Raw genomic sequence first — 16,439 nt, 5'->3', positions numbered from 1 at the left:
GCACTCGGCAGCTCCATTGAATAACTGATTTTAACCAATGGACTGTTTGTTTTAATGTGAATTAATGCAGTTTTATTTATTTTTGGTTTTACCCTGGGGTTTCAGTATAGGGTTTGATTAGGTTGATTGGTAAGAGACCGATTATTAGGATGTTACCAGGACCTGATGGTTTGAGTTATAAGGAGAGGCCGGATAGACTGCACTGTACTTCTGGCAGCTTGTTCCAGACTTTTTTCTCTGGAGCACAGAATGCTAAGAGGTGATCTTATAGAGGTCTATTAAATAATGAGGGGCACAGATCAGCGAGATAGTCAATATCTTTTCCCAAAGATAGGGGAGTCTAAAACTAGAGAGCATAGGTTTAAGGTGAGAGGGGTGAGATACAAAAGTGTCCAGAGGGGCAATTTTTTCACACAGAGGGTGGTGAGTGCCTGAAACAAGCTGCCAGAAGTACAGTGAGACCTGATTATAACACGATGGTTGGGGTCCATAAAACGTTATCACGAAGAAAGCGGGGTCACACTAAATCAAAGTGCTATAGTTACATTACGGACGATCTCGGTGTCCGTCAGAGCTCTATTTGTTTATACAATCACTATACACTTCATTAACTTTACAAAGCTTTTGATTGGCAGGTCCAGGGTAGTTTCAAACAGGCAGTGGAGATGTTTATTTACACAAACTTTCATGGTCCATTAACTGTGAATACCTCCTCTTTCGAACAACTGTCTAATGTAGTTTTTTTTCTAAGTGAGAACCCCCTTTTATCTGAACTGGGCAAGGGGGGGAAGCAAGTGTTTTCTGTCCACAATTTCTTTCTAAGGCAGATTATTTTCACTTCAGAAATAGATTGCAGTAACCAAAAACTTTTCAGTTCCCCAGGAAGAGTGAAAAAAAAATCCAATGATTGTATCCGAATTCGAGCTAAATCGGGGCACATAAAATTGGAGTTTCACTGTAATAGTAGAGATGGGTACAATTTTGTTTTTTAAAAAAACGTTTAGACAGATACATATGTAAGATGGTAATAGAGGGATATGGGCCAATGCGGGCAATTGGGACTAAGCTTCTGGGTTTAAAAAAAAGGTCGTATGGATGAGTTGGGCCGAAGGGCTTGTTTCCACGCTGTAAATCTCTATGACGCTATGTGCTAATGGCAGAAGTTAAGTTTTCTGCGTGGTTCTGAAAGAAGTAAAAGGTGTCTTTCTCTATTTCTCTCTGGAGGCTGCTGTTTGGGACAGAAATACTGCCCTTGTCAGAAAACAAGGGCAGTATTTTCTCGCCATGCTTGCCCGAAAACCTGAAAATCCCACCTGAGGTCAATGAGTATTTCCCTGGTATACCCCTCACCCACTACGGTTCGTGTGGTGAGTGGAATGGGAAAATTGACCCCCACTTGTCTCTCTCTCTCTCTATCCAGAAGTATTAAAAGACTCTAGGACTGTTAACAAGTAAAAGCATGTAAGCCCATGTTGTTTGATAACTGATACTGAAGAGGAGTTTAAGTCTATGAGGAATGTTGCTTAAATTGGAACTAATTGAAAGAGATTAACAGTTAAGAATTGTATCTTGTCATGTTTAAATATTTCAACTGGTAAAAGTTAAGCTAATTCACTCGTAATAGTTAAACTGTATTGTTAACTAAAGTTTATTTTAAAAAAGCTTCCGAGTGTGTCAATAGAATCAGACACAGAGTGAAACACTTTATACTCACATAACTTCCAAAAATAAAAATAGTTGGAATCTGTCTAACTTCACAATATACCTTGGGATTTTTCATCTAGTCCCTAATACATCTCAGTCCTAAATGCTTTACCTCGTAACATCCCTAACCCCTTAGGTCTATGTCTCTCCAAGCACCCCCACTGTGAGGGGGTCTGTTCTGTCACTTTTGCAGACGTCTATTGAAGGCAGGACTGGGTCAGGCGTGTAAACCGAACAAGGGACCTTCTCTTTTGGAGAGATCATCACAGGGTTACTGAAGCAGGATTCTCCTCAGTTCCACTTCAGTCCAGAGGCCCACTTCTTCACATTCCATCTCCAAGTCCATACTTTTGCTGTTTGGAGGGGCTAACGTACAGTCAACTACAAGCTGAGGCCTGGCATTGGCAGTAGTTATTTCCATAGCCGTTGATGGGGTAGCTCAGGCAAGGACACCCTGGTCCTGTGATGGTCTATGTGCTTCAAGGTTTTACCCTGAAAGTTGACCTTGCAAGATACTGGTCCTGTTTTCTCCATGATGATTCCAGGGACCCATGTGAGATCTCCCCAAAAAGATCCTTACATGAACCAGCTTATCCATTGCAAATGTTATTTCTGTCCTCACAGGATTGTAGTTTCTTTTTTGGTTTTCCTGTCAGAAGTCCACCGTCCCCATCAAGTTTGTAAATAATAGGCTCAATCTGGTAAGAAGCTATCGTCCCATCAACAGCTCTGCTGGAGTAACACCTGTTGAGGTGTGCAGTGTGGTCCTGTAATCAAACAAATATTGTGCCAGTTTAGTCTCCATGGATGCTGCCAGTTGTTTCTTTACATCATTTTTGAAGGTTTGAACCACCATTCTGCCAGACCATTTAATGACAAATGATAAGGTGCAGTCTGGATGCATCATATACTATTGGAGATCACAAAGTTATAAAAATCACCACTAGTAAAGGCCATGCTGTTATTGGTAACCAGGACTTCCGGTATTCCATGTCTGCTGAAGCTTTGCTGCAATTTCTCAATTGCAGCTGGAGAAGTCCTGGAGCTGATGCAGTGCACCTCCAGCCAACTGGAGTGTGCATCCACCATTGTTCAAAACATAGAACCCACAGAGACCTGCAAAATCCACATGTACGCACAACCATCACCTGCCAGGTCACTCCCATGGGTGCAGGGAGCATAAGAATGGGAAATTTTCATTTTGCTGGCACAAGTTGCTTCAACAAGTCTGTGTTATCAGAGTCAAGACCAGGCCACTGGCATTTTTTTATTTATTAGTGTTACAAGTAGGCTTACATTAACACTGCAATAAAGTTACTGTAAAAATCCCCTAGTGGCCACACTCCGGTGCCTGTTCGGGTACATTGAGAGAATTTCGCACAGCCAATGTCTAACCAGCACATCTTTCAGTCTGTGGGAGGAAACCGGAGCATCCAAAGGAAACCTACGCAGACACGGGGAGAACATGCAGACTCCACACAGATGGTGACCCAAGCCTGGAATCAAAGAACAAGAACAAAGAACAATACAGCACAGGAAACAGGCCCTTCGGCCCTCCAAGTCTGTGCCGCTCATTGGTCCAACTAGACCATTCATTTGTATCCCTCCATTCCCAGTCTGCTCATGTGACTATCCAGATAAGTCTTAAACGACTCCAGCGTGTCCGCCTCCACCACCCTGCTTGGCAGTGCATTCCAGGCCCCCACCACCCTCTGTGTAAAATACGTCCCTCTGATATCTGAGTTAAACCTTGCCCCCCCCCGCCTCACCTTGAGCCTGTGACCCCTCGTGATTGTCACCTCCGACCTGGGAAAAAGCTTTCCACTGTTCACCCTACCCATACCCCTCATAATTTTATACACCTCTATTAGGTCTCCCTTCAATCTCCGTCTTTCCAGGGAGAACAACCCCAGTTTACCCAATCTCTCCTCATAGCTAAGACCCTCCATACTAAGGTTCCTGGTGCTGTGAGGCAGCAGTGCTCACAATAACACCTAGCCAGCACCTTCATTTCTGATACTACGTAGTCCCGTTAATACTGGGCGCTGTTGCTTAGGGTCGAAATGGATGAATGTAAGTTGAATGACAGTAACTGACATTTAACTGTAGAAAAAGCCTTTGTCTGCTGATCTTCCCAAGACCATCTGTGGTATTTTCATCACAGGGCACGCAAGGCGGTCAAGATGGAAGCCAAATTTGGAATAAATTTTCCATAATAATTGACTAATCACAGGAAGGATTTTAACTCCATGATGTTCCTTGGCCTTGGTGCCTGCTTGATGGCCTTTACTTTATCCTGTACTGGATGTACCCCATTGCCATCTATTGAGTAGCCTAAATACTTCAGCCACCTGGAAACTGTATTTCTCCTTCTTCAAGTGAACATCCATTCTGGAAAATCGCTGCAAGGTTGCTTCTAGGTTGGCCTAGTGTTTGTTCTGAAACCCCCGTATCCAAGGAGTCATTTAAATATACTGCTACTTTAGGTAGCCCTTGAAGGACGCTTTCCATAAATCTTTGGAAGATGGCACGTGCTGGCAGAATCCCAAAATGCAAATGGGCATGCTCGTAGAGTCCTTTAGGTGTACTGATTGTCATATATTTCCAGAAGGACTTAACCAATTCAAGCTGGAGATAGTTGTGGCTCATGTCCAACTTGGAGAACATTTTCCCACCTGTTAACATGGCATACAGATCTTCCATTCAGGGAATAGGGCACCGATTACGTTTGGAGGCCCAACTGACCATCAGTTTATAGTCCTTGCAAAGACAAACTGTCCAAAAGTCCAAAGGTGTGCGAGTTAGGTGAATTGGCTATGCTAAAGTGCCCCTTAGATTGGGCGATCAGTGGGATAAAATGCATGGGATTACAGGGATAGGACACAGGGTGGACACAGTTAAGTGCAGACTTGATGGGCTGATTAGCTTCCTTCTGCACTGTAGGGATTCTATGAACTGATTTGTCAGGTTTAAGATCAGGGATATAGGTACGGCCCATTATGCAAACTGCACGTGTTATTATATTCAAGTTTTCAAGGCACCCTAGTTCACCTTCTCCAGCATAGAGGAAAGGACTAGCGTTGCTCTGAACTACATAGATGTAATGTCAGGGTCAATGTGGATCTTGGCCTTGACTCCTTCTATTTTCCCCAAGCCCTTCTGAAAAACTCCAGGACATCTACTGATAACCTGGTACAGTCCCCGCAAGCCTAGCCTAAAGATCACCAACAAATTGAATCGAATCTGCTGGAACCAATCTCTCCCCATAAGGCTCGGCCTGTGCCCTGATGTAACAATGAGTGGGAGACATGCTGATTGCTGCCTATAAATCAGTAGGGCCACAGTGGTACCTTTTATTTGTAAAGGTTTTGCTGTGTAGGTGGCTAATCCAACCTTCATATTTTCCAATCTCAGGAACTGGACGCCCGACTTTTCAGTTAGTTCTCCAATAACGGAGACTGCAGCTCCAACGCCCATTTCCATCTTCAAGGGATGGCCATTCACTATGAATTCTACTATTATCAGGACAACATTCACTGTTACAATATGATTCAGTTGTATTGCAGAGGGCATACCTGCCTGTACACTCAGGTACTGGCCTCGTCCTTCTTCCTTGGCAGCATGCGTTTCCCTGTCCTGGAACTTTGTTGTGGCTGTGTCCTTTGACAGTGCCTGTAGTAATCCATTAACAGGCAGCTAGACCGCTCTGGAGTACGTTCTCTAATATATTCTTAGGATTGTCACTGTCTTTCATTGACTATCTGGTGGTGACGTTAGGGTTCCTATATTGACACAATCACTCTCCATTGGAGACCGGTTGCATGAGGTCCCTCATCTAGTTGGAAGGCATTGCTGCCAGATGCCTCTAGAAGTTCCTGAGCCACTTTCTCTGCATTCTCAAGGCTATCCTCAAAGGCATTTTTAAGTTAATGGGTTCTGCCTACAGCTTCTTTTGGATGGTTAGGTCATTTATACCACTTACCAATCTATCCTACAATATTTCATTAAGAGGCAGTCCAAATTTACAGCGTCCAGCTAGTTTCCACGACCTAGCCAGAAACTCAGTGGCAGTGGTCCCAGTCACATTGAAGTGATATCTCGGCAGAATTACAGGGGGCTTCAGGTTTTTTTGTCACTGGGGTTTTTTTTGCCAGGTCTACAAGTTCATTAAGGGTTTTTGAGTCATGAGCATCCTTCTTATCCAAAGGTCAGACTTCTTATCACACAAAGTCAGAGCCTCGCATTCTGTTAGCACTGTTATTTTTTGGCTCCTTCAATGTCATTAGCACAGATGAAATAATGAATGTGCTCAGCGTACTGGGCCCAGTCTTTCCCACTAGTGTCATAGGACATGGGTTTTCCAAAGAGAGGAATCATGATTTTTCTGTACCAGAGAAATTCTTGACATGAGGCTGGTATCCGGGGCAGGGTGGGGGGGGGGGGCTGTGTGTGTGGGTGGGTGGGTGTGTGTGAGTGTGTGTCATCAACACACTTTGTTGTGCGCCAAAGGAAAAGGCCACTCCTGTGGCTTACAGTCAGGTAGTCTTCACCCTGAGATTTATAACATCAGTCTGGGTAGTTACTGGCTTAAAAACCCCTGCTGATTGCTTCCCATTGGATGAGCCTCCACTCACTCAATAAGGCAGCTCAAATCCCACCAAGCCCATGGGTAGAAATGTGGAAACAAAGATCTATTGATTTATAGAATCCCAACAGTAGAGAGAGAGGCCATTCCGCCCATCAAGTCTGCCCCGACCACAATCCCACCTAAGCCCTACCCCCAATCCCTACATATTTACCCACTAATCTCTCTAACCCACGCATCTCAGGACACTAAGGACAATTTTTTTAGCACAGCCAATCAACCTATTGATGATCCGTTGTGGCCCTCATGGTCATCATAACAATTGGCCTGGATTGAAGATTGGTTAGCTAACAAGGAACAGAGAGTTGGCATAAATGGGACATTTTCTGATTAGCAGAATGTGACAAGTGGTGTGCTACAAGGATCGGTGCTGGGGCCTCAACGTTTTACATATACATATATACACAGATATATATATGGCTTGGGCAAAGGGACGACCGGTAAATTTATTGATGCAACAAAAATAGGTAGGACAGTAAAATAGGTAGGATACGGATAGCTTAAGTGAATGGAAAAAAAATCTAGCAAATGGAGTATAATGTGGAAAAATATGAAATTGTTGATTTTAGCAGGAGAAATAAAAAAGCTTATTATCTAAATAGGAAGAGAGTACAAAGCTTTAAAGTGCAGAGGAATCAGGGTATCCTGGTGCTTAAATCACAAAAAGCTATTATATAGGTACAGCAAGCAATCAGAAAAGGTAGTAAAATATGATTGTTTATTGTACGGGGGAATTGATAACAAAAGCAGGAGTTGATGTTTGGTCACACCTGGAGGGTACAGAGCATCACTGAGATCACATCCGGAGTATTGCGTACAGTACTGGTCTCCTTCATTACACAATGAGAAATGTAAATGTAATAGAAGCAGTTCAGAGGTTTACTCCATTACAACCAGGAATGGGCAGGTTGTTTTATGAGGAAAGCTGGGAGAGATTAGGTTTGTATCTGCTAGAGTTTCGAAGAGTAAGGGCCGCCTTGATCAAAACCTTGAAGATGCTGAAGGGAATTGACAGGGTGGATGGTTCTTCTTGTTGGATAATGTACAACTAGGGGTCTCTTTTTAAACATAAGGAATGGCTGAGTTAAGACAGGGAGGGGAGGGGAGGGGAGGGGAGGGGAGGGGAGGGGGAGGGGGAGGAGGGGGAGGAGGAGGGGAGGGGGAGGGGAGGGGGAGGGGAGGCATGGGGGAGGCATGGGGGAGGGGAGGCATGGGGGAGGGGAGGCATGGGGGGGGGGAGGCATGGGGGGGGGGAGGCATGGGGGAGGGGAGGCATGGGGGAGGGGAGGCATGGGGGAGGGGAGGCATGGGGGAGGGGAGGCATGGGGGAGGGGAGGCATGGGGGAGGGGAGGCATGGGGGAGGGGAGGCATGGGGGAGGGGAGGCATGGGGAGGGGAGGCATGGGGGAGGGGAGGCATGGGGGAGGGGAGGAGGGGAGGCATGGGGGAGGGGGGGAGGGGGGAGGGGAGGCATGGGGGAGGGGGGGAGGGGAGGCATGGGGGAGGGGGGGAGGGGAGGCATGGGGGAGGGGGGAGGGGAGGCATGGGGGAGGGGGGGAGGGGGAGGCATGGGGGAGGGGGGGAGGGGAGGCATGGGGGAGGGGGGGAGGGGAGGCAGGGGGGAGGGGGGGAGGGGAGGCAGGGGGGAGGGGGGGAGGGGAGGCAGGGGGGAGGGGGGGAGGGGAGGCAGGGGGGAGGGGGGGAGGGGAGGCAGGGGGGAGGGGGGGAGGGGAGGCAGGGGGGAGGGGGGAGGGGAGGCAGGGGGGAGGGGGGGAGGGGAGGCAGGGGGGAGGGGGGGAGGGGAGGCAGGGGGGAGGGGGGAGGGGAGGCAGGGGGAGGGGAGGAGGGGAGGCAGGGGGGAGGGGGGGAGGGGGGAGGGGAGGCATGGGGGAGGGGGGGAGGGGGGAGGCATGGGGGAGGCATGGGGGAGGGGGGAGGCATGGGGGAGGCATGGGGGAGGGGGGAGGGGGAGGGGGGGAGGGGAGGCATGGGGGAGGGGGGGAGGGGAGGCATGGGGGAGGGGGGAGGGGAGGCATGGGGGAGGGGGGGAGGGGAGGCATGGGGGAGGGGGGGAGGGGAGGCATGGGGGGGGAGGGGAGGCATGGGGGGGGGAGGGGAGGCATGGGGGGGGAGGGGAGGCATGGGGGGGGGAGGGGAGGCATGGGGGGGGGAGGGGAGGCATGGGGGGGGAGGGGAGGCATGGGGGGGGAGGGGAGGCATGGGGGGGGGAGGGGAGGCATGGGGGGGGGAGGGGAGGCATGGGGGGGGGAGGGGAGGCATGGGGGGGGAGGGGAGGCATGGGGGGGGGAGGGGAGGCATGGGGGGGGGAGGGGAGGCATGGGGGGGGGAGGGGAGGCATGGGGGGGGGAGGGGAGGCATGGGGGGGGGAGGGGAGGCATGGGGGGGGGAGGGGAGGCATGGGGGGGGGAGGGGAGGCATGGGGGGGGAGGGGAGGCATGGGGGGGGGAGGGGAGGCATGGGGGGGGAGGGGAGGCATGGGGGGGGGAGGGGAGGCATGGGGGGGGGAGGGGAGGCATGGGGGGGGGGAGGGGAGGCATGGGGGGGGGGAGGGGAGGCATGGGGGGGGGAGGGGAGGCATGGGGGGGGGGAGGGGAGGCATGGGGGGGGGAGGGGAGGCATGGGGGGGGGAGGGGAGGCATGGGGGGGGGAGGGAGGCATGGGGGGGGGAGGGAGGCATGGGGGGGGGAGGGGAGGCATGGGGGGGGGGAGGGGAGGCATGGGGGGGGGAGGGGAGGCGGGGGGGGGGGAGGGGAGGCATGGGGGGGGAGGGGAGGCATGGGGGGGGAGGGGAGGCATGGGGGGGGAGGGGAGGCATGGGGGGGGAGGGGAGGCATGGGGGGGGGAGGGGAGGCATGGGGGGGGGAGGGAAGGCATGGGGGAGGGGGGGAGGGGAGGCATGGGGGAGGGGGGGGAGGGGAGGCATGGGGGGGAGGGGAGGCATGGGGGGGAGGGGAGGCATGGGGGGGAGGGGAGGCATGGGGGGAGGGGGGAGGGGGGGGAGGGGAGGCATGGGGGAGGGGGGGAGGCATGGGGGAGGGGGGAGGCATGGGGGAGGGGGGGAGGCATGGGGGAGGGGGGAGGCATGGGGGAGGGGGGAGGCATGGGGGAGGGGGGAGGCATGGGGGAGGGGGGGAGGCATGGGGGAGGGGGGAGGCATGGGAGAGGGGGGGAGGCATGGGGGAGGGGGGAGGCATGGGGGAGGGGGGAGGCATGGGGGAGGGGGGAGGCATGGGGGAGGGGGGGAGGCATGGGGGAGGGGGGGAGGCATGGGGGAGGGGGGGAGGCATGGGGGAGGGGGGGAGGCATGGGGGAGGGGGGGAGGGGTGGCATGGGGGGGAGGGGAGGCATGGGGGAGGGGGGGAGGGGAGGCATGGGGGAGGGGGGGAGGGGAGGCATGGGGGAGGGGGGGAGGGGAGGCATGGGGGAGGGGGGGGAGGGGAGGCATGGGGGAGGGGGGGGAGGGGAGGCATGGGGGAGGGGGGGGAGGGGAGGCATGGGGGAGGGGGGGGAGGGGAGGCATGGGGGAGGGGGGGCAGGGGAGGCATGGGGGAGGGGGGGGAGGGGAGGCATGGGGGAGGGGGGGAGGGGGGAGGGGAGGCATGGGGGAGGGGGGGAGGCATGGGGGAGGGGGGGAGGGGTGGCATGGGGGGGAGGGGTGGCATGGGGGGGAGGGGAGGCATGGGGGAGGGGGGGAGGGGAGGCATGGGGGAGGGGGGGAGGGGAGGCATGGGGGAGGGGGGGGAGGGGAGGCATGGGGGAGGGGGGGGAGGGGAGGCATGGGGGAGGGGGGGGAGGGGAGGCATGGGGGAGGGGGGGCAGGGGAGGCATGGGGGAGGGGGGGGAGGGGAGGCATGGGGGAGGGGGGAGGGGGGAGGGGAGGCATGGGGGAGGGGGGGAGGCATGGGGGAGGGGGGGGAGGGGAGGCATGGGGGAGGCATGGGGGAGGGGGGAGGGGGGGAGGGGAGGCATGGGGGAGGGGGGGAGGGGAGGCATGGGGGAGGGGGGGAGGGGAGGCATGGGGGCGGGGGGGAGGGGAGGCATGGGGGAGGGGGGGAGGGGAGGCATGGGGGAGGGGGGGAGGGGAGGCATGGGGGAGGGGGGGAGGGGAGGCATGGGGGAGGGGGGGAGGGGAGGCATGGGGGAGGGGCGGAGGGGAGGCAGGGGGGAGGGGGGGAGGGGAGGCAGGGGGGAGGGGGAGGGGAGGCAGGGGGGAGGGGGGAGGGGGGAGGGGGGAGGGGAGGCATGGGGAGGGGGGAGGGGAGGCATGGGGGAGGGGGAGGGGGGGAGGGGGGAGGGGGGAGGGGGAGGGAGGGGGGAGGGGGGGAGGGGGGAGGATGGGGGAGGGGGGGAGGGGAGGCATGGGGGAGGGGGGAGGGAGGCATGGGGGAGGGGGGAGGGGAGGCATGGGGGAGGGGGGAGGGGAGGCATGGGGGAGGGGGGGAGGGGAGGCATGGGGGAGGGGGGAGGGGAGGCATGGGGGAGGGGGGGAGGGGAGGCATGGGGGAGGGGGGGAGGGGAGGCATGGGGGAGGGGGGGAGGGGAGGCATGGGGGAGGGGGGGAGGGGAGGCATGGGGGAGGGGGGGAGGGGAGGCATGGGGGAGGGGGGGAGGGGAGGCATGGGGGAGGGGGAGGCATGGGGGAGGGGGGGAGGGGGAGGCATGGGGGAGGGGGGGAGGGGAGGCATGGGGGAGGGGGGAGGGAAGGCATGGGGGAGGGGGGAGGGGAGGCATGGGGAGGGGGGGAGGGGAGGCATGGGGGAGGGGGGGAGGGGAGGCATGGGGAGGGGGGGAGGGGAGGCATGGGGGAGGGGGGGAGGGGAGGCATGGGGGAGGGGGGGAGGGGAGGCATGGGGGAGGGGGGGAGGGGAGGCATGGGGGAGGGGGGAGGGGGGGAGGGGGAGGGGGGAGGCATGGGGGAGGGGGGAGGGGAGGCATGGGGGAGGGGGGGAGGGGAGGCATGGGGGAGGGGGGGAGGGGAGGCATGGGGGAGGGGGGAGGGGAGGCATGGGGGAGGGGGGAGGGGAGGCATGGGGGAGGGGGGAGGGGAGGCATGGGGGAGGCATGGGGGAGGGGGGAGGCATGGGGGAGGGGGAGGGGGGAGGCATGGGGGAGGGGGGAGGGGGGAGGGTGGGAGGGGAGGCATGGGGGAGGGGGGAGGGGAGGCATGGGGGAGGGGGGAGGGGAGGCATGGGGGAGGGGGGAGGGGAGGCATGGGGGAGGGGGGAGGGGAGGCATGGGGGAGGGGGGAGGGGAGGCATGGGGAGGGGGGAGGGGAGGCATGGGGAGGGGGGAGGGGAGGCATGGGGAGGGGGGAGGGGAGGCATGGGGAGGGGGGAGGGGAGGCATGGGGAGGGGGGAGGGGAGGCATGGGGGGGGAGGGGAGGCATGGGGGGGGAGGGGAGGCATGGGGGGGGAGGGGAGGCATGGGGGGGGGAGGGGAGGCATGGGGGGGAGGGGTGGCATGGGGGGGAGGGGAGGCATGGGGGAGGGGGGGGAAGGGGGGAAGGGGAGGGGAGGGGAGGCATGGGGGAGGGGGGAAGGGGAGGCATGGGGGAGGGGGAAGGGGAGGCATGGGGGAGGGGGGAAGGGGAGGCATGGGGGAGGGGGGAAGGGGAGGCATGGGGGAGGGGGAAGGGAGGCATGGGGGAGGGGGGGAAGGGGAGGCATGGGGGAGGGGGGAAGGGGAGGCATGGGGGAGGGGGGGGAGGGGAGGGGAGGCATGGGGAGGGGGGGGAGGGGAGGGGAGGCATGGGGGAGGGGGGGAGGGGAGGGGAGGCATGGGGGAGGGGGGGAGGGGAGGCATGGGGGAGGGGGGGAAGGGGAGGCATGGGGGAGGGGGGGAAGGGGAGGCATGGGGGAGGGGGGGAAGGGGAGGCATGGGGGAGGGGGGGAAGGGGAGGCATGGGGGAGGGGGGGAAGGGGAGGCATGGGGGAGGGGGGGAGGGAGGGGAGGCATGGGGGAGGGGGGGAGGGGAGGCATGGGGGAGGGGGGAGGGGAGGCATGGGGGAGGGGGGGAGGGGAGGCATGGGGGATGGGGGGAGGGGAGGCATGGGGAGGGGGGGAGGGGAGGCATGGGGGAGGGGGGGGAGGGGAGGCATGGGGGAGGGGGGGAGGGGAGGCATGGGGGAGGGGGGGGGAGGGGAGGCATGGGGGAGGGGGGGGAGGGGAGGCATGGGGGAGGGGGGGAGGGGAGGCATGGGGGAGGGGGGGAGGGGAGGCATGGGGGAGGGGGGGAGGGGAGGCATGGGGGAGGGGGGGAGGGGAGGCATGGGGGAGGGGGGGGAGGGGAGGCATGGGGGAGGGGGGGGAGGGGAGGCATGAGGGAGGGGGGGGAGGGGAGGCATGGGGGGGGGGGAGGGGAGGCATGGGGGAGGGGGGGAGGGGAGGCATGGGGGAGGGGGGGGAGGGGAGGCATGGGGGAGTGGGGGGAGGGGCGGCATGGGGGAGGGGGGGGGAAGGGAGGCATGGGGGAGGGGAGGCATGGGGGAGGGGGGAGGGGAGGCATGGGGGGGGGAGGGGGAGGCATGGGGGAGGTGGGGGAGGGGAGGCATGGGGGAGGGGGGGAGGGGAGGCATGGGGGAGGGGGGCGAGGGGAGGCATGGGGGAGGGGGGCGAGGGGAGGCATGGGGAGGGGGGGGAGGGGAGGCATGGGGGAGGGGGGGGAGGGGAGGCATGGGGGAGGGGGGGAGGGGAGGCATGGGGGAGGGGGGAGGGGAGGCATGGGGGAGGGGGGGAGGGGAGGCATGGGGGAGGGGGGGGAGGGGAGGCATGGGGGAGGGGGGGGAGGGGAGGCATGGGGGAGGGGGGGGAGGGGAGGCATGGGGGAGGGGGGGAGGGAGGCATGGGGGAGGGGGGGAGGGGAGGCATGGGGGAGGGGGGGGAGGGGAGGCATGGGGGAGGGGGGGGAGGGGAGGCATGGGGGAGGGGGGGAGGGGAGGCATGGGGAGGGGGGGGAGGGGAGGCATGGGGGAGGGGGGGGAGGGGAGGCATGGGGGAGGGGGGGGAGGGGAGGCATGGGGGAGGGGGGGGAGGGGAGGCATGGGGGGAGGGGGGGGAGGGGAGGCATGGGGGAGGGGGGGGAGGGGAGGCATGGGGGAGGGGGGGGAGGGGAGGCATGGGGAGGGGGGGAGGGGAGGCATGGGGGAGGGGGGAGGGGGGGAGGGGGGGAGGGGGGGAGGGGGGGGAGGGGAGGCATGGGGGAGGGGGGGGAGGGGAGGCATGGGGGAGGGGGGGGAGGGGAGGCATGGGGGAGGGGGGGAGGGGAGGCATGGGGGAGGGGGGGAGGGGAGGCATGGGGGAGGGGGGGGAGGGGAGGCATGGGGGAGGGGGGGGAGGGGAGGCATGGGGAGGGGGGGAGGGGGGGGAGGGGAGGCATGGGGGAGGGGGGGGGAGGGGAGGCATGGGGGAGGGGGGGAGGGGAGGCATGGGGGAGGGGGGGAGGGGAGGCATGGGGGAGGGGGGAGGGGAGGCATGGGGGAGGGGGGGAGGGGGGAGGGGGGGAGGGGAGGCATGGGGGAGGGGGGGAGGGGGAGGCATGGGGGAGGGGGGGAGGCATGGGGGAGGGGGGGGAGGCATGGGGGAGGGGGGGAGGGGGGGAGGGGGGAGGGGGGAGGGGGGAGGGGAGGGGGGGAGGGGGAAGCATGGGGGAGGCATGGGGGAGGGGGGGAGGCATGGGGGAGGGGGGGAGGGGGGAGGGGGGAGGGGGGGGGGAGGGGGAGGCATGGGGGAGGCATGGGGAGGCATGGGGGAGGGGGGGAGGCATGGGGGAGGGGGGGAGGCATGGGGGAGGGGGGAGGCATGGGGAGGCATGGGGAGGCATGGGGGAGGGGGGGAGGGGGGAGGGGGGAGGGGAGGTGAGGGGGGAGGGGAGGCATGGGGGGAGGGGGGAGGGGAGGGGGAGGGGAGGGGGGAGGGGGGGAGGGGAGGCATGGGGGGAGGGGGGGAGGGGAGGCATGGGGGGGAGGGGGGAGGGGAGGCATGGGGGGAGGGGGGGAGGGGAGGCATGGGGGGGAGGGGGGGAGGGGAGGCATGGGGGGGGAGGGGGGGAGGGGAGGCATGGGGGGGGAGGGGGAGGGGAGGCATGGGGGGGGAGGGGAGGCATGGGGGGGAGGGGGGAGGGGAGGCATGGGGGGGAGGGGGGAGGGGAGGCATGGGGGGGAGGCATGGGGGGAGGGGGGGAGGGGAGGCATGGGGGGAGGGGGGAGGGGAGGCATGGGGGGAGGGGGGAGGGGAGGCATGGGGGGAGGGGGGGAGGCGAGGCATGGGGGGAGGGGGGGAGGCGAGGCATGGGGGGAGGGGGGGAGGCGAGGCATGGGGGGAGGGGGGAGGCGAGGCATGGGGGGAGGGGGGGAGGCGAGGCATGGGGGGAGGGGGGGAGGCGAGGCATGGGGGGAGGGGGGGAGGCGAGGCATGGGGGGAGGGGGGAGGCGAGGCATGGGGGGGAGGGGGAGGGGAGGCATGGGGGGAGGGGGGAGGGGAGGCATGGGGGGAGGGGGGAGGGGAGGCATGGGGGGAGGGGGGGAGGGGAGGCATGGGGGGAGGGGGGGAGGGGAGGCATGGGGGGAGGGGGGGAGGGGAGGCATGGGGGGAGGGGGGGAGGGGAGGCATGGGGGGAGGGGGGGAGGGGAGGCATGGGGGGAGGGGGGGAGGGGGGGAGGCATGGGGGGAGGGGGGAGGGGAGGGGAGGGGGAGGGGAGGGGGGGTGAGAGGGGAGGGGGGGGTGAGGGGGGAGGGGGGAGCATGGGAGTGGAGGGGAGGGGGGGTGAGGGGAGGGGGGGGTGAGGGGGAGCATGGGAGGGGAGGGAGCATGGGGGGGAGGGGAGGGGAGGGAGCATGGGGGGGAGGGGAGGGGGGAGCATGGGGGGGAGGAGGGGGGAGGGGGGGAGGGATGGGGGGAGGGGAGGGGGGAGTTTGGGCTGTTTGTGGGAAGGGGTTAGTGAGCGGGACGGGAATCTGGCTGAGACTCTGGCCATTGTGTTGGAGCTGAGGAACAATCGCTCTCAAAAAGCCCAAACCCTCCAGCCCTGTCACTCACCGAATCGGCTGGGAGATTAACTCGATCCCGTGGTCTCACTTCAATCATCAACGCCACAACCGCTTTACCGCATTTTAGTGTATTTACCTTCCGCGATTCCACCATCTACCGCCAGGGGCACTGCGGCCTGCTCCTCCCACCGCCAGGGGGCACTGCTGCCTGCCCCTCCCGCCACCGGGGGGCACTACAGACTGCGCCTCCCACTAGGGGGCCGCTGCAGACTGTTCCTCCCACTGCCAGGGGGCGCTGCAGCCTGCTCCTCCCACTGCCAGAGGGCACTGCAGCCTGCTCCTCACGCCGCCCGGGGGCGCTGCAGCCTGCTCCTCCCACCGCCCGATGGTGCTGCAGCCTGCTCCTCCCACCGCCCGATGGTGCTGCAGCCAGCTTCTCCCACTTCTCGGGCACTGCTCACTGCTCCGCCCACCTCCAGGAGGCACTGTAGCGTGCTGCTCCCACCGCCACGGGATGCTGCAGCCTGCTCCTCCCACCGCCCGAAAGTGCTGCACACTGCTCCTCCCACCACCAGGAGGCACTGCAGCGTGCTGCTGCCACCATTGCCGGGGGGGGTGGGGGGGAGCTGTAATGATGTGGAGATGCCGGCGTTGGACTGGGGTCAACACAGTAAAAAGTCTGACAACGCCAGGCTTTAGTTCAACCGATTTGGACCGAATGGAGAGTTCTCCACTCACCTGACGAAGAGGGAGTTCCCTCGAAAGCTTGTGAGTTTACTATCAAATAAATCGGTTGGACTAAAACCTGGTGTTGTCAGACTTTTTATCTGGGGGAACAGCAGCAGCACGCTCCGCCCATCGCCCGAGGGCGCTGCAGCACGCTCCGCCCATCGCCCGAGGGCGCTGCAGCACGCTCCGCCCATCGCCCGAGGGCGCTGCAGCACGCTCCGCCCATCGCCCGAGGCGCTGCAGCACGCTCCGCCCATCGCCCGAGGGCGCTGCAGCACGCTCCGCCCATCGCCCGAGGGCGCTGCAGCACGCTCCGCCCATCGCCCGAGGGCACTGCAGCATGCTCCTCCCACT

General features: G+C 62.0%; 1 protein-coding gene across 5 annotated transcripts in view; it reads right to left on the bottom strand.

Annotated features, from left to right (window-relative positions):
• The window catches only part of ncoa1 (nuclear receptor coactivator 1), a 120,844-nt gene extending 105,341 nt beyond the window's left edge, over positions 1-15,503 (bottom strand). For 2 of the 5 annotated variants that reach the window (XM_080200894.1, XM_080200893.1), the window contains exons 1-2: positions 15,406-15,496; positions 1,817-2,471 (exon numbers count right to left, since the gene is read on the bottom strand). Coding sequence is in view for 1 of the 5 variants with exons in the window: in XM_080200893.1 (XP_080057019.1) it covers positions 1,817-1,826 (10 nt within the window). In the remaining 4 variants the exon portion in view is untranslated. Of the gene's footprint in view, positions 1-1,816; positions 2,472-15,405 lie in introns of all 5 variants that reach the window. The other 3 variants (XM_080200897.1, XM_080200899.1, XM_080200898.1) reach the window with 3 other exon arrangements.
• Positions 15,504-16,439: the final 936 nt, after the last annotated feature.

The sequence above is a fragment of the Carcharhinus amblyrhynchos genome, chromosome 12 (assembly GCF_965287045.1).
Source record: "Carcharhinus amblyrhynchos chromosome 12, sCarAmb.v2.hapA, whole genome shotgun sequence".
NCBI lineage: Eukaryota > Metazoa > Chordata > Chondrichthyes > Carcharhiniformes > Carcharhinidae > Carcharhinus > Carcharhinus amblyrhynchos.
Note: the sequence above shows the minus strand (reverse complement) of the source record. Positions and strands in the feature narration are given on the sequence as shown.